The sequence below is a fragment of the Lipophrys pholis genome (assembly GCF_963383615.2).
Source record: "Lipophrys pholis genome assembly, chromosome: 7".
Classification (NCBI taxonomy): domain Eukaryota; kingdom Metazoa; phylum Chordata; class Actinopteri; order Blenniiformes; family Blenniidae; genus Lipophrys; species Lipophrys pholis.
Window position 1 is genome coordinate 15947102 of NC_137638.1, and position 20145 is coordinate 15967246.

Genomic DNA, 20145 nt, shown 5'->3' on the forward strand with positions numbered 1-20145 from the left:
GCCTCTCAAACCTTTGAGCTTATCAAGTTTCTGGTGACCTGAACTTAGAGCAGAGCTGTGAAAGTCAACTAAGAGACACCAGTGACATCTAGTGTTCGAGTTCTGCAATACTACTGTAACCAAGCAGCACAAAAGAAAATAGAAGAAACGCTTCCAACAGTCACGTTCCTGTTTTTCTTTTTTTTTTTTTTAAGTATTTTTTACTCATATTTATGTACAATAATTGACTACTTTTATAATTCCAAATCAGTACTGAGTATGCCATTTCCCATGCTTTCTGAGAAGTGTTTTTTAATTAGTAGATCTATAACGGCAAATTGTGTATATTGCCTGCTATTGACAATGCCATAAATGTGATTTAATAAAGTAACTGAAGTGTTTCTGTGGAAATTATTTTTTATTTTCAGTAAAAAGTTAACATGGGCTGAAATCAAGTTCTCAGTATTTTCCCTTATTGGGGTTCAGTGTCTTGCTCAAGGTCACTTTGACATATGGACAAGTGAAGGTGGGAACCAGCAACCTGGGAGATGAGCGCTCTACCAACCGAGCCATAGCCGCCCCCAGGTAAGAAGTTAGTTTCAGTCTGTAACTGACGGTTTGCAGCTTTTAGTTGATTTTTACCTGGCCTTGAATCCGACTAAGCTTTTGTACTGAAACCTTTAATTATGACAGTGTGTGACATCTCCCAGACAGTGACGGGTTGAAAAAACGAATGAATTCAAACAAAAGACTAAACATTCAACAAAACAAAAATGATTTGTTCAAGAGTAAATTGGGTGTTTATCACTAAAATGTGACAAAGGCATCACACAGTAGCGATATTGAGTAACTTTAATATCAAAATGAAATAGGTTGAATCAAACATAGATGACTACATAACATTCATCAACTCTGCTATCAACAGCATCTACGGTTGACGACAAAGTATATTTTCATCAAAGTGACAATAACATTGACTTCATCCATGCACGTGAGTATTGAAGGACAATGTCAATAAATCATGTGTTTTCAAATGGAAACTCGTAGTAAAGCGTGTGTGTGTGTGTGTGTGTGTGTGTGTGTGTGTGTGTGTGTGTGCGCGTGCGTGTGTGCGTGTGTGTGTGTGTGTGTGTGTGTGCTCTTTTGTTCAGGGATAATCACAGCACCAGGCTGCAGTTGAAATGTTCAGACGGCATGTTTGTGCAGCATCCCTGTAAACTGCTCAGACTGAATCCTTCTCCTATTGTCACGTTCGACAACTCATGCACCGTCACACTGCAAATAAGATAACACACACACACACGCACGCGCACACGCACACGCGCACACGCACACGCACACGCACACGCACACACACACACACACACACACACACACACACACACGCACAGGGAATTATAATCTCTTTCCTCCTCCATCAGCTGCGATTCTAAAGACTTTTGTGATGCATTTAAACTGCAGCCAGATAATTGAACACATTTGAGGAGATTAGCTAAATATACTAAGCAAATTCACAACAAGACCATAACAATATCTGGTTATCACTTGGAATCTTTTGCTCTGAAACCATAAATGATATAATAATATTATGCACACCTGTTGTAGAGTTGTGTGCAGCAACTCAACAGGTTTGAGGTGTTGGTGAAATTGATGTTGTTGAACTCCATACTCAGGAAATGTCGGCACTGAAGATTGGGGATGTACAACACACCTAAACAACCGGAGCAAAATAATTTATCAATAGATAAAAGCAGACAAATAATCCATAAAAACAGCTGAGTGATATAGTGTTTATACAGTGTGCTGTGTGTATTGCATATGCACCTCACTTAGCCATATTTCTTTCTTTCTTTCGTTCTTTACAATTTATGGTTTGTATGATCAGCATTTAACTTGGCAAAATAGGATGAGAATATTTTTTTAACTGATATTAACATCAAATGCTAATATATTGCGTCAATAACAAAATACAAGCATCTGTATCATTTTCACTAAACATACAAACAATCTGATGGGAGAGTATTTGCATAGTGGGTTGTGAATGACTACAGAGACGTTTACATGATACTGAACTAATGTTGGATAATAAATTGCGATCACATCAATCATTTGAAACTGCATTCACTGTTTAAAAGTTTCAGTGTTGTAGTTGCAAAACGTTGCATCTTGATTGGACTCAAATGCGATATTTCTAAGCTATGAGTCACTGCGAGTAAAAAGCCTATACTTCTATATATAAAAGCTGAAGTCGCCAAAGGCTTCTATGACGAACAGACTGTACGGTACATGTTTACAGGCCAGCACCTCGTGTGGCAGTGCTTGCTGTTAGTATGACACATAAGTGTGAATATTCATGTAAATGTGCTCTAAATCAATGTGCCACCGCCACCCCCCCCCCCCCCCCCCCCCGATTAGTGAACAGTCAAAAACAGGAGCCGTCAAAATAAATCTGTTTGTCATTGCTGGTCTACATTCTAGAAAGTGTCGTGATGTGGTATTCTTTGACATGTTCCATACTAATGTTGACACCCTCAGAGTAGTTAAAGTCCTCAGACCTCAGTGTCACTAAAGGTCTCAACTCCAAAGAATGAGGAATTTTTAATGGTTTAAAATGGTAATAAACAAACAAACTAGTGAATGCAAATACATGATTTAAGCTTTATGCCATGATGCTTAAAAGGATAAACACATTGTTCTTGATGAACTGGATTTCCAGGCAAAAGGCTGAGCGCCTCAGAGACAGTGGACGTGTTGTGACACTGAAAACAACTGGAGGGAAAGTTTGAGGTCGAACAGTAACAAACACCTTGTGTGTGTGAAAAACAGACGGAGTTAATAATAACTTAACAATCACCTGCAATGCAAGCTGTCATGAAACAGGAGACGCTTCCAGCGATCAGAGCTCTGAGGCCACAGCTGTAAATGTCTGCTTGACGTTCTGGAGCCATCCCAGCTAAGAAGCAAAACAATGTCACCAAAGTATCTAGTACTCAACAGAGACGCATTACCCTCTTTAAATGTTTGTATTTCAGAGTTGAAATAAAAGAAAGAAAACTCTTACGAATGGAGTTACGGAGAATATTTATCAACCTTTTCTCTATTATACACAATATTTCCTTTACTTACTCTTCGGCTCATGACTTCTTTTGTCACCATGGCCTTTGAGTTTTAGTTCTTTTTATACTTATGACACATTCACTCTTCTGTTGGTCTATTTCACGTTTGTTTTGAGGTGTTTTAAGGAAGCCAAAAGCTGACTGAAACTTCTTATTCAACCCACACGCTGTAACATGCGATACCAAATGGATTCCTCACTACTTACTGCCACTTGTGCCACCCCAAACATTTGAAATAAGAAAATCAAGGACAGGCTTTATTTTTCTTCTTTCTGAAGGAGCTGAGCTTTCTTACATTTTCAACAATACCAGAATTCAAGCATGATAGGTGTGTGCTCTCATAAATCTCCGGACTTTACTGTTTGTGTTTTGCGTGTCTGTTCTGCCTCCTGTGCGAGCACTCACACAGTACTCCTGTCGACATTCCCAGGGAGGCAATGTTGGAAAATCCACACAACGCGTAGGTTGCAATGGCTTCAGAGTGGACCTAGAAAGAGAGAAATTAATATTATCAATGATTATTTGATGAAATTGTACATTTTGTTTCTTATAAGAATTGGCCCAGAAGGATTCATGTTTTGCATTCGTTTCTCATAAGATTTGTAAAAAGCATTTACTACTCTTTACTACTGCGTGACAAATCATGAGGGCTTCACATACTTTTTAGACATCACATAGTAATCTTACACAATACTGTTTACTTTTAAAGATAGCTGCACTGTGCTAATAACTCTCTAAAGGATATCACATGTGTAAATTACTTGAATCTGCATCTCAAACTGAAATAATCAAATGTCTTATACAAATGTATCTGAAATTCATACACAAACTGTAACAGGATTTTACAGTAATGGTGTCCTGATTCTTTCATTTGGAATTGTCCATTCTTAGCATTATGCAACTAGAATAAAGGCTTGAAAAAAAAAATAAAATGGGCTAATCATTTTTTTTTTCTTACTATTCTCTAGTCCCCAATGGTTTGAACAGACGGCCACATCATCTGGGTCTGGCTCTATTGGTGGTCTCTTCCTGGTAAAATAGTTCTATTCACTGTCATCTATTTTGCTCAAGTACAGTTTTTGAGGTTTTCCAATCATCAGTTGATTTGAATGTGCCATCCCATGATTTCTTATTATATTTGAAAATCAGACCTTTCGTAGCATAATGCTTTCACCACAAAATAGAGAAGCATGAGGTCAAAAGAATAGTCTATAGTGCTGCTGCTTTGAAAGTCTCAGTGACTTACTGGCAGTGAGCACAGTGATCTCCATCATCCCTACATAGAAGACTTTGGGAACCAGCCAGAACTCTTCACAGAGCTGGCTGGCCGTCGAAACTGAGCAATCGAGGGTGAAGGGCCTTAGTCAGGGTGGTGACCAAGAACCCGATGGTCACCATCAGAGCTCCATAGCTCCTCTGAGGAGAGAAGAAAGCCTTCCAGAAGGACAGCGATGTAACGGCAATCCACTAATCAGGCGTGTACGGTGAAATGACCAGATGGAAGACACTCCTTAAGATAAGATAAGATATCCCTTTATTTATCTCGCATGTGGAGAAATTTGCAAGTTATTAGTAAATTAGTAAAAGACACATGGAGTTTGCCAAAGTGCACCTGAAGGATTCTAAGACCACGAGAAACAACATTTTCTGGTCAAATGAAAAAAAAGATTGAGCTCTTTGCTGTGTCACTAGTCATCACCAGGGCATTACCATTCCTACAATGAAGCTCGGTGGTGGCAGCATCATGCATCATGTAGGGATGTTTTTCTGCGGCAGGAACTTTAACCAAATTAATGCCTGCTCAGGAGCAGACGGGTAACTTGTTTTGGACGCGTGTTCAAGGCATACAAAGAAACCAACGTCCAATGAGTCGTGTTTCCTTGAATTTCATGTTCCATTGACTATTTTTCCGTTTTCCACAATCAGTGCTTTTATCGTCTGTTCCACACAACAATCAGTTCCAATACTCCAATATAACAAAAAAACAAAACAAACAACAACTTTGCATCAGACCCTCTGCCACACTGACAAGTGTCAAAAATCTGTGTGCTCTCCCATCACACACACCTGGGGCTTCAGTTCCTCCTTACGTTGACCCAAGCTCCACCCAGTGGGCAAACTGAATAACTGTATATATGGCCAGTCTAAAAGATAAACAAATCAAGCATGGATAATAATATAATGGCTCCAATAGCAACAATTTGCATACATATCCTGGATGAAAACCTGCATTTTGCTCTTAGCCTCAGACTGGGGCAACAGTTCATCTTTCAGCAGGACAATGACCGGAACACACAGCAAAGACATCAATGGAGTGGCTTCGGGACAATTCTGTGAAAATCCTTGAGTGGCCCAGCCAGAGCCTGCACTTGAATCTCAATAAACATCTCTTGAGAGATCTGTAAATTGGTAAACACTGATGCTCCCCATCCACCCCGGTGGAGCTTGAGAGGTGTTGCGAAGAGGAAAGGGGAAAAGTGGCCAAAGATAGTTGTGTCAGACTTGTGGCATCATATTCAAAATGACTTTAGCTGTAATTGAGCAAAGGCTGTCAATACTTATGTACATGTGCATGGACTTGGTAAATAGTGATAGATGATGGTTGCATATCAATCAGAAATGTTTGAGTTAATATTTGTTCTTAGTAGTTTCATCGGTTTCTCAATGGTAATCTTCAGCATACCAATTAGGTAGGCTACGCTCAAACATTTGGTTGCTAATCGGGCTCATTAATCAATTTCATAATTTGAAAGGTTTTATCATCATAGTTACACAGAAAACCACATGAGTATCAGATATTCACAAATTCTCAAAGAAACAGTAACAATGCACTTACAGAAATATACTGCTTCATGTTGTCCACATACTCCGGCCCTCCAGCTTTCCTTTTCTTGATTAACTCTGACATCTTCTGATAGGCGACAAACTCGTTCAGGAAGGTCTTAATGCCGATCAGCTCAGCAACAATGAAAGAGTCCTCCCAGGAAACACCCATCATGAAGGAGAGAGGCATGAAGATGTAGGAGCAGATGAACTGAAGGAGGATGAGAAACAAAGAAGCCAATACAGAGTCAGGACAGTGTTGGCTTGTGTTTAAATGTAGTCATGGTGTTTATGTGCTGAGCAAACGTGTTCCTGAGCTTTTACTGAGAAGGTGAGCTGTGGGCAGCCGAACAAGCTGCCCAGCCAGGAGAGGACAGCATCGAGAAACCCCAGCAGCGCCACAAAGGCAATGATGTTAACAACAATGGTGGCCACAACCTCTATAGCCCGATGCGCACCCTGGGAAGCTGCTTCCAGCACATTCTTACACCCTCTGAGGAGAAAGGTAACGCTCAGATCACTCTGTGTGAACACAATCATGTCAAAATTGTACAGACATTATTAACATTTGCAATGTTGCCTCTGCTATTATATTCACTTATAGAAATATTGGGCTTGCATGGTTGAATAATCCAAAGGAAGCATGGATTTCAATTTCAATATTTTAACAACAACACATGCACACTACAATTGTAAATAATGCTTAATGTTTATTATTTAATCTTCAGGAAGCAACACCTCTAAGAATATTTTTCCCTTCATTCTTCTTTTTATAATTTTTTTTTTTTTACCTAAATAATCTAGGGAAGTTTGTTGAGTCTTAATTTGGTTAGTCATTATCTACCAAGCCAGACTGAGGGCTTAAATGCTGGCATAAAGACACATGATGAAGATACAAAAAGACTGAGCAGATTGCAAACTGACATGGTGGACAGTTGTTTTGCTCTGTTAATTTTACACCTGCAGAATTATCAAACCTGTGGAATGAATGAATGCATGCTTCTGATCCTTTTTTTCACAGGATAAGTACAGAATTTCAATATCTGGCAGGAAATCCATGTTGGTAGATGATCCTACTTTGATTGACGCAGACAACATAATTCATGTTATCTTCATATTTATGTACATATCCATTTATTCTGATGTGAGCTCTACCCTTCACTCTTTTTTTTGAGATCAGACACTGTTATGGAGGTCTCCGTTTCAGGCCAGAACATCTTTGCGATTGCCAGGGAAGCTGGAGCGGACATTAATGATGCCGTTAACAAGTGGGCTGCCTCAACCTACAAAAGACACAGAAGTTCAGAAAAAATTATAAATTCATTTTCTGAGCTGTCAAAGTCCCCTTTGTCTCAGTCAGTCAGGAAAATACATACATACTTATAAAGCATAACTTTGTATAAATCACTTTCTTATGCACATTGTTTTTCTCACCCCCATAGAGACAAACGCTCCCAAAACAGTCCCAGAGACACTGGCAAAGCCCCCTGTCATCACTGCATGGATCTCAGACACAGTTAGTTTTCTGATGTACGGCTGGATCAGTAGAGGCGCATCTATCTGAAGGATAGGCAAGGAAATGTTGGGTCGATATTCAGCAATGTTCTGTAATGTTCGCGACGACTCTTTACATCTGCTTACGTTGCCCAGGAATATATTTCCAGCTGCAGCCATTGATTCAGCCGGAGACGTTCCCATGGTAACCTGCATGATGAACCCAATCTGGGAGCAAACAATTTGTCACAGTCATTCAAAGGAAAAAGCAAATTGTAGAAAAGCCTACAATCTTATATTTGTTTGCTTCTATGTCTCTACTTTGAATGATGTTTCCTTATATCCAACAGACGTCAAAATATTTCAGTTCTTACCTTACATATGAGCCAGGGTATAAAGCCAACATAGTGGAGTATGGAAGTGACTGCGCTTAGAAAAACCACTACAGGCATCAGCTGTGAAGAAAACACAAATAGCAACGCCACTATATTCTTTTGCAAACTGGAGTCCTGACTTATAGGCTAAATGCCTCCTGTCTTCGCTCACTAATGTTTAAAACACAAGTGCAGCTGAAATTCTCACAATTTGCACGATTGCATTTTCATCCCATCGAATAAACACACAACAAAAACTAAAAAGTACATGCATCATGTCACCAGTTTTCAGAAACTTGCTTATTGTCTATACATTAAAACATCAAGGACACTTACATGTTGATGTTTGTGCACACAAATGATTCATTTTTTGTCATTTTGTTTCATTTGTTCAACTCTTTTTTTTTGGTTGTGTAGCTGTGGCGTACAGTGAGCGTGTCATACCATGAAGATGAAGAAGTGATCCATGTAAGTCTCACCAAACACAAACTTGGATCCAACAAGTGTGAAGGACAAAAACATCTGCGAGGAGAAGATTTGGAAGGGTGAGCAAGAGAGGAAAGACAGAATATGTTCAAAACAAAACACAACAAAACAAGGGAAGACAGTCGAAGGTCTCAGTGTGTGAGAGGATGAATCCCGGTGACTCTCAGACCACATATACTTTGTCTCACATCATTTTTGTTGACTTTTCTTTTTCTTTCTTTACACATTACAAGATATTATTTTTAATGACAGTTCATATCGGATAAAAGATAACTATCAAAGCTGCCAGAGACTGGATCCATTTAGTTGTCTAACTTGAAAAATGCATCACTTATCGTAAGCGCTTTTAGTTTTTGGATATGCGACTTGAAATTCCAGTGTTTACTGGAATGATATATCAGAGAGACAATTATTAGTTTTTATGAGAAAGGTGTTGCAGATCTCCATGACTTCCCCTGCTAATATGATATTCATTTTCAATTTTCTTCAATTTGAAAATTAATGACAATTTAATGACAAGTGTTTGCGTGTGTGTGTGTGTGTGTGTGTGTGTGTGTGTGTGTGTGTGTGTGTGTGTGTGTGTGTGTGTGTGTGTGTGTGTGTGTGTGTCTGTGTGTATTCATACCTCCACTTGTTTCCCAAGCCACTCCAGTCCACTCAAGCCAAATGTAGTCCTGAGAAACAGCAGACCGAAGATAAACTGTAGCCCAATCCCCCACACCAGAGTCTGCCAAGACCACTGGAACACACATGAACAATGCAAATCACAGAGTACCTTGTGTGAGCGTGTATGCACGTGTGCAAGTCATTGCCTGCATTTGAATCTCTCACCCTGAATGGATGTTTAGAAAACAGCAGCATTAAGAAGATGAGAAGCAGCAAACCGAAGAAAGACACAAGTTGCCTGGTCCCCTGCTGGGCTGTGTCCAGTACCAGCCAGGACAGCAGCAGCACCAGTCCTAAACCACCCAGGACCCTGAGGATAGAGACAGCAATGACCAGCGCAGAGAGAAGATATAGTATCTGCTGTTTCTCTTCGCAGAAAAGGTCAAATGTCACAGAACCAAGTGGTGTGACTTTGCAGTCTTCAATTTGACATTTTACTATGAATTATAATATGATAAGCTGAATGGACCTCCACATACCTGATGTACATAAGGTTCTCTCTCTCTCTCTCTCTCTCTCTCTCTCTCTCTCTCTCTCTCTCTCTCTCTCTCTCTCTCTCTCTCTCTCTCTCTCTCTCTCTCTCTCTCTCTCTCTCTCTCTCTCTCTCTCTCTCTCTCTCTATAGGTGAAAGTTTCTTTTAACCCACTTTTCTGGTATTCTTGCTGCATTGTTGGAGAATATAATATGTTTCTAGCCTCACTTTTCCACTGAGGTAACTGCCAGTGAAGTACTATTTGGCGAGTGCAATCACTGTACTTTATACACACTGCAGTGCACAGCAGTTCCTCTCACACTCTGACATCACCGGCTCTTGTTTCCTTTATGCTGCTCAGTTTGAAGTCAGCACTCATGAACTGATTCACTAACAATGAATTTCCTCCATCGGAGGTCATTACTGTTACCTTGAAATCAGGAAACCTTCAACTTGTATGAACTGTCATGTACTATATTCACATTGAATGTGCTGAGAATGACTGCCTATTGTATTTACTCTGCTGTGTGTGTTTTATTTATTACTGTTGTTAATAGAGAGGGATTGTTCTGATAATGAAATTGTATGCGATATTAGGGCACGTCGTCACATTAATCAAAACATCTCATTGTTACATACTTCTTACATTCTCTTGTCCCTTGATGTAATAACATTTATTCCCCTGCATAGTTTGTGGTAATTAGCTTTTTTCCTATGAATTTTTTTCAAAGGTCAGAATCCTATAATAAAGGTTAACTTAAACATCAAGCTTTTATATATATATATGTTACAATTACATCTGTTAGAAATATAACTAGAAAATATTTTTGAACCCTTGAATTATCTTCATCTTATCTTTATCTAAGTCAAGTTTAAATCTGAAATCAACTTGTCGGATTCACAATGAGAGGAAGTGTATGGTTGATGATGATAAAATCTTATGTGAAATCTTTTCCAAAAATGGTCATTGTTACATTTTCAACTCGAGGAAAATTATTACAAAAATTTTCAACCAATTTTTTTCTTTTACTTCTGAATGTGAAAAATGGTCTGCTATAGCTCCAGAAATAAATACCCCGAAGTGGGTTAAAGTGTGTGTAGAAGATGGATAGAGTGGCACAGCTTACAGTCCTCTTTGATATTCAGAGGGAAACATCAGACTATTTAGAGCAGGGATGTCAAACACAGGGTTTTGTGGCGTGCCAGAGAGGTTCCATCGGTTCAAAAAGTAAAGTGGAGAATTAAAATAAACGGCAATTCCTCAACAAAGTTACTCTAAATGTTAAATGTTTTGTAATGAATATGGTTGCTTGTGGGAATATCATGGACTCAAGACTGGTCAGGGTGCCTTGGTCATTGGTTTGAGGTTAATTATTGACTAAACTCCCTGCAGATGTGAATGTGTGTTTGTAGGTTTAGCTGTCTGTTGGCCGTGTGATGGGCTGGTGACCTATTTAGGGCGCATCCTATCTTTTCCCTCTGTAGGTTGGAATGAGCTTGAGGCCTTCATGACCCTCAGTTTAATTAAATCAATGGACATATCACAATGCTGAGATCCAGAGCACAACAACCAAACTGCATGAGGAATCTGTAGTGAAAGCCAGCGAACACTGCTGAGGAAACGATGTCAGGATTTAATCCATCGTGAGGGTGAGCTGGTGAAAACATGCTTGCTGAATCCAGCAGAATCACTGTGTTAAGTAGGATTTCAGAGGATCCTTTCTTAAAAGAAATTTAAAGTAGGACACAATAGGCCTGGCGACATGTCCAGGGTGTATCCTGCTCTAGCCCATAGTGAGCGGGGATAAACTCCAGTACCACAGGATGGGTGGGATGCATGGATGGAGAAAAAGCCTTTGAAAAAATGCATCAAATACTGTATGCATATTTTTGAAAGATACTTTTTGCACAGAAGAAGATAAATATTCAGGGTAGTTGGTTGTTCGAGGTTATTATGCTGTTGTTTACAGGTCCAGCCCAGCTGGGATCAAGCTGGGCTCTACCAAACACCTGAACTAAGATGAGTTTGAGTCCCCTGACCTAGAGGCACAAAAGTAGTATTCCACAGGTGCTCCGTCTAATCATTGAATTATTCCCGTGTGACAGTCTCCCCATGTGACTGAAGAGCCCCCAGGGGAAAGTAACAACGATTCTTACCAGCGGATCTTACACCAGTTTCTGTTCAGAGCCTCTCTGATTGGAGACAGCCTTTCCCACACCTGATCGCCATAGCGTTCCATCATCCAATCCCAAACCAGGAAGAAGACTGTTACCAAGGAGATGACCAAGAGCGCCACAGCCTGCTGGAGGTTTACAATACATGCTGCCATCACCATGGCAACATAGCCTGAAATAAATGTAGAATAATTGTGAATTACGGTGCACAGCAGTCATCATAATAATTCACTTTCCATCATTTTTATAAAAACAAAAAGAAGAAAAAACAGGGACAAGCCAACAAAATAAAACCATGACCCACCTCCCCAACCCTGGATCCCCGAGAGCTTTTCACAATAAATTCAAATATACAAAAGACACACATCAGTAAGAGTCATGGTATGTTTCATCTGTGGCTGTTTCTTATGTATATATGACATCGGTTTGGTGTACCTTCGCAAATGATACATCAACATTAACAATGCCAATGATTATGTTCACACAATTGTTATATCGAAGATGTAAATGGGTTCCATTAACTGCCAAGTCTTCATTACAGTAGGAATTTCAGGTAAAAAATAAATCTTTTCAAAGGGATAGAGAGGGAGAGCAGTAAATACTTTTCTCCGTTAAATCAAATGAAACACCTCAAAACTGTTTAACATACAGTCCCACTGTACATGCGTACATGTTCCTGTTGTCGCATGTGAACAAAATATATACTCGAAAAGATTAATATTCACAGAAACACAGACCTGCCATTGCTAAAATCAAAGACATTAAGACCATAAGTGTAGCGTTTTTAGCATTTTTATCAGATTCGCTCATGACTAAAGTAGAATCAGTGTTGGAAATATTCAAACCTTTCTCTGTGGTATATTATTTCAAAATGGTATCTTTTCATTATGATTTAAAAAAATATATATATATCCACTGTCCTTTGGGTGATCCCAAATGCAAAAACAGGAACTACACTTTGGACTGTGTTCAGCCTCTGGAGTACCTTATGTAGAGAGTGTGCTCATATTTTGCAGTACTGACTTGTTTGTTTCTCAGAATAACTGAATTTATTTTGCAATATACAGACCCTCAGAAATGGTTGCAGAAAGGACCGAGTTAGACAGAGTGGACGGACTGAATCGTGTGTGTGTCTTTCTGGGACAGTTCTTGATCATCTATGTTAAACAAGTCACTGAAATCAGTACTTAATTACAGTCACTGGCTACTTTTTCCCAAAAAGATATAATGCAAGTTGTTCTGAGGACGTACGCTAGTTGTTTGTTCGGAAATAAAGAGCTCTCTCAGTTCAGCTGTAACACATTTGCTGAGCTGTCAGGACTGTGTCGGTCTGTCTGATGACTGCTTGATTCAGTCATTACATCAATTATAAAAGAAAACCTCATTACACATCTGGACATTGTTTTTGTTTTAAGTGTCAACTAATGACAGCAAGACAAAGCAACAATGAAACAGCTGAGATAAACTTTATAATGGTCGGTTAATGCTTACTGGGTTAATGTTAGTGTGACTCACAGTCGGACGTCTTTCTGGTTTCTGAAAGAAATATGATCTAACTTCAATTACTCTTTAACATTAAATTCAATACGTAATGGAATGGTTTAAGTAATGAGGTTGGCTTATCATGAGGAAGACACATCCTCATGAGGTGGCTGTGTAAACAGGAGTCGACACAACACCAGCAAAACCTGAACCACTTATTTCCCTCAGGGCACAAGGCATGAAGGTTCTAGGCTGCTTGGAAGAGTTTTATAACGGCATGTTCTTTAGGAGCACAAATATTCCAAATCTCTTGAAATATTGAAGTTTCATTGTCATCATGTGGAGGCCTCCTGATGGAGACCTGTGAACTAGATAGAGTTACCAGGTAACAAGTTAACAGGTACTAATAAAGATCATTTACCCGCTGCCAAAACGCAGCACAGAGTCAGATAAAGCCGGGCTTTGTGCTCTTCCAAACAGAGCCTGAACGCCTCCATTTTCCTCTCCAGCCAACTAGAAACACAGTGGGAAGCAAAATAAGGAAAAAAAGAATGATTACAAAAGTCAAAGGGACGAGGATGTAGAAGACACAGGGAAAATTGAACATGAAGAGAAATGGTTGTTTGGCAAAAACAAAAGAACAAACAAAGACCTTTTGTTGCGTTGGTTTGTCTCTTTTTGTGCATCAGCTGTGAGCCCAAGAGCAGAATCCACATCAATGCTCACCTGATCCTTTTCCTGCCACATAAACAGATTTCAAATAGATACTGGGAATTACTCCGTCTATACGAATGTTCTTGTCTAATGTGACATATTTACACGTGTGCTCTCACACTTGTATGTTTGAATGCAGACTGAACTATCTTTATCTTAACAACTAAACCAAAGCAATATTACACATTCACTGAATCAAGCAAATTTCATTTTCTAGGCGAAACATTGCTTGAAAACGATGCTTTTGTTCTGCTCTAGTAATGTTGACAAAATAAATATTTCTGCATTGGATTACCTGAGGTTTGACACTGTCTATGAATTTATTTTTTAAGGGAGCAGTTTCCTATCCAGAAATACATTTTCAAAGCTGCAGTTGAACACTTTTCTTTCCCTACCTCTGACTCAAATGACTGTTTGTCTTCTCCATGTTGACAATTCTTCAGTGTTAGCTCCATTTTCCTGATGTGAATGTGTGTTCAAGGGCTCAGCTGCTCAGTCACTGTTTTGGCACACCTGTCTTCTCCTTTCCCCTCCTCTTTTCCCTCCTTCCTTTCCACCCAGTGATACTGTTAGGTTGTGTGTTTGTTTTTTTTGTTTTTTCTTTCAGCGACTACAGATTCTTCTGCCTTATTTAGCTGTCATCAGGTTGAAAGGCAAAAGGTAATTTAGGGATTATTTCAACAAAGACACTCACAAGATCCACACAGGGTAACGTACAGACTGTAGGCCATGCAGCTGCTATTACATCCTTTCATTTACTCTAAATGAAGAAAACTTTGACCAGTTTAAAATCACCTCTATCAGTCCTGCCACAACTCCGAAAGGATCACCACTTGTAAATAGAAATAGAAAGGATGGCATTAATAACATTATATTAGTCAACAGTTATCACTGACTTAGCCATTTTCAAAAATCAAATCTACAATATAGTTTCAGAGAAGTATGACTGCTTCTCTAATAGGTATGTGTGTACAAACTTAGCTTCTGCGAATAAGACTACAGTTCCATGCTGACGTCATCCGCCACTAGAGGGCACCAGTGTATAATATGTGAGGACTTGACTGCCGGTGGCCTGTGTGTTGAGGTAAGATCAGGTTCAACTAAGTCCACAGGACACTGAGTGACTCTTCAGGTGACCATTGAAATGTTCGACTAGAACAAAGCCATTGCAAACAACACCTTATCACAACTATGATGTAAAGACAATTGCACCATATCATTTCCAATTCGAGTGAAACATAACTGAGTCAATGGGGAATTGACATACCCTGAAGAGTGGCTGAATGAGTTAACTAATGATTTATAACACGACTTTGACCCCACCAACGCCTACTCTCGTTTGACATGTCGATGTTGAAAATCCATGAGTTTTAAACCGCAAAGCCAAACAAAGAAAAGACTGAGAAATCATTGTTACTGACCGAAGTTTGTTTGGTCATAGATCATGTGTCAAACCGCTTTGCAGTTCAGGCCAATGGGATGTTTGCTCTAAATACTCACTAATACTCACTGTGTCTGGTGTCCTGGCCATGACCCTGTTGCACATAGCCTCACGTTATAGTGGAGCATTAACTCTTTTCTGAACCACCATAAAGTTTGTGGTCAATAGTTGGGCTCGAAAATACAAAGAAGCCAAAATTGTGACGCAAACAAAAACCTCACACTTATGATGACATATAATGTAATTGTCACTTACATAACAGCCACGGATAAACACTTGATTGTGATGTAACAACACAAGGTTGTTGCATAAAGATGCAAGTTGAAGATGATATAGAGTAAAGTCATGAGAGAGAAAAGGTGTAGGTGGGACAGTACCAGCTAACTGTGATGCAACAACAGTTTGTTATGACACACATGTGATTGTACATCAAGTGTAAGTGTTGCAAACCCTGGTGACAGCAGTACAATAACATTCAATTTAATTCAGTTTCATATGTAACGCACAGCAATTTCTTAGCATTTCTACTGAGAAACTCAGCGAGCTCACGTCGGTAGACATACGCAAAGAGAAAAACAACACGATTGTTGTGATACAGCATGTGATAAAGAAAGTGAAAATTGCAATTCTGATGCAATGCAAAGGCAATCATGACACAAAAGGTGTTGATGATTCAAAATCGGTTGCATTGATGTAAAGGGCACAAACCAGCCGTTATCACCAAACATAAGTGAATGCGATGGCATATAGATACGACACAAAACATTATTACAATGCAGTAATAGGTGATCACTGCAACACAAGAACAACTTATTGAGATGTAATATCAAATGGTTTGGATTCCACAATAGATGATTGTTCAGTTGATGTTGGCAGCAAATCAATTAACTAGGATATGGTAACTGTGGTGGTACTGAGGATATAACTGGTAGTTTGGAATGCTACAACAAATAACCATGATGCACTGACAGGTCATTGAAATGCAATGGTAAATTAAAGTGAGGCAGGAGTCTGTCTCAAATCAAATCAAACTATTTCTATGGCAATTTTCATCATTTTCATACAGTTTTTGTTGCACAAAGTGCTTCACATACTTAAAAACAAAAGAAAAAAAAACAAAATGAGCAACAGTAGTGCAACAATTTATTTTAGTTTTTTTAATGCAACTTGCAAAGACTGTGTAAATTGACGCTTATATAAAAACTGGTTATTGGAATGCAATAAATAGCGCCACGTGTATTACTGTAATCATACAAGAAAAAGTGATGCTGACGCAGGACTGAGGGTTGCTTTCATCCAAAAACAGATGCCTGTGAGGGAACACCAGTACTCCACACTCATCACGTTGTTGTAATGCGGACAGGTAGCTAAAAAATTTTTTTTTTTTAAAATTCATTCAAATAATAAACTTTTATTAGATATTAGAAAAATAGTAACATTTTTTATTCCACTGTTTATTTTTGGTTTTTGTTCTACTAAAGCTTTATAAGAAACTTTTCCTTTTTGTGTAGTATCACCCTTGGTTCCAAGTTACAAATAAAAACTGTGAAAGTCCCAGACAAGGTGTTATTTCAAATAGACACATATGATAACATAATCAGCACCAGTCATTTCCATAGATAGATAGATAGATAGATAGATAGATAGATAGACAGATAGATAGATAGATAGATAGATAGATAGATAGATAGATAGATAGATAGATAGATAGATAGATAGATAGATAGATAGATAGATAGATAGATAGATAGATAGATAGATAGATAGATAGATAGATAGATAGATAGATAGATAGATAGATAGATAGATGACTCCCTGATTGATGCTTTGTCTGTGACGGACAGTCCAGGAAGGTGATTATATGTTTAAAATGTCACAAGCCCTGAACACAGGTTGCATCTCTCGCCACGTTTCAAAGGGAACAGAGAGTAATTGTAATATTCTGTTTGTCAGACAATGTTTTAATTAGTACGCCCACATTGTTCTGTGCAGAATGCGTACAGCCCAGATTCTGAGGCTGGCATCCAGCAGACTGGTTCACACACACAGACAGGACTCCATAATTACGCTCCTCTATTCAGCAGCACTGCCCGTGCGTCAGCGCAAACGTCATATTAGTGCTGCACATGGGGACACATAGGAGAGGAGAGGAGAGGAGAGGAGAGGAGAGGAGAGGAGAGGAGAGGAGAGAAGAGGAGAGGAGAGAAGAGGAGAGAAGAGGAGCGCTCATCACCGTGGTTAAGTGTTGGGACTGTTGCTGCTCAAATGCAGATGTGCTGCCATGCTCTGTCTCTCACTTGAAAGGTGAAAGATTGAGAGGAAGAGGCTCTGTTGTTCAAAGACTGAGCAGTGTTGAAGGTGGATCCAGTGAGAAATGCATCCACCAGAAGGAGATCTACAGCACCAGGTGGGCTGGCGTGCAGCCGTGTGGACTCCACTCTGAGTTTGACATGCTATTGATTCAGATCTGGTTTGGCTGGGAGCCTTATGTGATTATGAAATATGGCCTAATGATTTAATAAGGTGACACTTTGTCTAGTACATGCCAGCTAAAGACTTGATGATTAGTGATTGCTCTTTCCTTCTCTCACATGTGCTGCTGAATATGTCCCAGCGTAAGGATCCATCTGTAGATTTGGCAATGAAACCAATTAAGGATTTCAAAATATACTGTAATGCGCTGTTTAATGTGGGTTTGCCACCATGATTGTCACCATGTGACTTATCTTCTAAGTCCCTCCATGCAAGACATGAAATAATGTACTTCAACTGGAAACCAGACATATTGTAATTGCATTTACATTGAGATCAATGTGTACAACAACTCGATGTTAATCATAATGGCCGTGTTTTTGATGAGAGTGATTACAGTAATTACAGTCTATAAATTGATGGCTGCTTTTATCTGATTTACCCGACAATCAGAGGCCTGCAACCACATAAAAGAGGGCTCCTCTTCTACACAGTAGCCACTCTACTGTCAGGTAAGGATAAGAAAGCGCAAAGGCCACTACAGTCTGTCAGAAATAGGACTTCAGCCTTCATTGATGAAATCAAATGCATCTAAATAGCATGGGAAGAGTTATGCTCTTTAATGACAGTTCGTTATAATAGTAATACCTGAGAAAAGAACCCAAAAGACATTAGGATGTCCACCATGCAGCTAAGAAATGATCACGGAGTGAGACATGAGAGTGACAGTGAAGAATGCTGCTTGGGTGCCCTTGAGCAAATCATACTTGACCCTCCTTCCCCAGACCTTCCTGAAAGCAGAACAAGTAACATTTCCCCAAGGGAGGGGATCAATGATGTATCACGTTCTACAGGAGCTGCTTTGATGCTGCTCCTCGTCTCTCTCTCAGCCGATGTGGAGCTCTCACATCCCGGCTGTCATATTGTCCACCCACCCACCCATCCGGAGGCAGCACCACCAACACCACCATCATCAGTGAGAGGGAGAGGGAGAGGGAGAGGGAGAGGGAGAGGGAGAGGGAGAGGGAGAGAGAGAGAGAGAGAGAGAGAGCGAGAGAGAGGGATCCTCCTTGGCACACATCGGTGCTGTGGCAGTGGGATTGTGAGTGACTGACGGGGGATCGTAGAGGAACCACGCCGGAAAGAAAGGGACCGACTCCTCTCTTCTGATTTCTCACACCTTTCTCACTTTCTTGTTTGTTATCGCTGAAACGACCGATGGTTTCCTTCTAGCCCCGCCGCCTGCATCCACCTCAGCATCGGATTTTCTTTTTTTCTTCCTTCCTTCCTTTTTTTTTTTTTTTTTTTTTAAATCTTTCTTTGCCTCATTTCTCCTCCCCTCGTTTGGCCGAACCGGGGCCGATCCCAGCCAACCTGGGCCGGGGCCGCGGGGCTGTCCAGCGAGCCTTATAGCTGAAGTTGGCATCCGAGATGAGCGCCTGGGGACCCGGGAGCCGAACTCCCTCCTCGCCGGGGAGAGGGTCCCGGTCGTGGCAGTGCTGGTGGTGGTGGGTGGTGGTCATCGGGGTGGCGGTGGGTTCGGGGGACCCGTGGCTGTCCGCGGAGGCATGCCCCTCGTCCTGTGTCTGCAGCGGCACCAGGATCTCCTGCGTGGACCCGGAGCGGGACATCAGCGCTTTCCCCGTCCTGCAGAGCCAGGCGGAGATGGAGAACATCACCGACATGTGAGTGTCCATCATGAAGCACCACGAAAATACACCGGCGAGACACTCAGATCACATTCATCACTGTTGTGATTTCAACACTGCTGGATTTCCACGCTCTCTCCACATAAAGGAATGCCACCCTTCACACAGGAGCATAGAAAGAGCCAGAAGCGACCCACATCTTGGGTGTTTTATTTATTTCTTTATATTTATTTTAAGGGGGGGGGGGGTAGATTTAAACCTTGTGCGTAAAATCAGGGCGAATTCACCCACACGCTTCAGCTCTTATTGAGATTTAAGTTGCATCCCTTATAGCCGCGTACCATGTGTAACCTACATTGCATAACAGCCATCAAGAGGCACATCAGTCTCCCAGCAGCAGCGTGGGGACACAGCAGTTAAAAAGAGAGAGGGGCAGAAAGAAAGCGGCTGAAGCTGGTAGACTTTATTCTGACAAATAGAGCCCGAGTCTGCGCAGCCGTGCGTGCGTCTGTGTGGAGACACGCACTCGGCAGACAGTCCAAATATTAGCTCAGACACTTCCCAAGATGGCTTGTATGAGTGGATTTAAATGAACCAGGCACAAACACAAGAAATCAATGTTGGTGGAAGAGAAAACGGTGTTGTTTTTTCTCCCCTTCTCCCCGACACTGCCACAGTAAACCTTTTCCTTGGAAGCCGGGATCCTCCTTTCCTGGCAGATAATTCAAGATGACACAAATCTGAGCTTGTGCGCTACTGTACCTCCGGTTAATTAGCATTTAATAAAACGTCCTCTGGTTTA

The 20145-nt window shown here is 40.4% G+C and overlaps 2 protein-coding genes across 2 annotated transcripts in view; one reads left to right on the forward strand and one right to left on the reverse strand.

Annotated features, from left to right (window-relative positions):
- Nucleotides 1–1136: 1136 nt before the first annotated feature.
- LOC308111596 (solute carrier family 28 member 3-like) lies at nucleotides 1137–12329 on the reverse strand (the record flags this gene model as incomplete). The annotated part of the gene is made up of 15 exons (XM_080466558.1): nucleotides 1137–1254; nucleotides 1576–1690; nucleotides 2834–2932; nucleotides 3501–3582; nucleotides 5932–6129; nucleotides 6243–6411; nucleotides 7074–7201; nucleotides 7353–7478; nucleotides 7560–7640; nucleotides 7787–7867; nucleotides 8231–8308; nucleotides 8898–9011; nucleotides 9104–9248; nucleotides 11568–11757; nucleotides 12323–12329. The coding sequence occupies 15 exons, from the start codon at nucleotides 12327–12329 to the stop codon at nucleotides 1137–1139; spliced, it is 1731 nt and encodes a 576-aa protein (XP_080322684.1).
- A 6391-nt stretch (nucleotides 12330–18720) lies between these two features.
- The window catches only part of ntrk2a (neurotrophic tyrosine kinase, receptor, type 2a), a gene marked incomplete at its 3' end in the record, with an annotated part of 96945 nt that continues 95520 nt past the window's right edge, over nucleotides 18721–20145 (forward strand). The window contains exon 1 of the mRNA XM_080466707.1: nucleotides 18721–19379. Within this exon, the coding sequence (XP_080322833.1) occupies nucleotides 19126–19379 (254 nt within the window). The 5' untranslated portion in view covers nucleotides 18721–19125. The remainder of the gene's footprint in view (nucleotides 19380–20145) is intronic.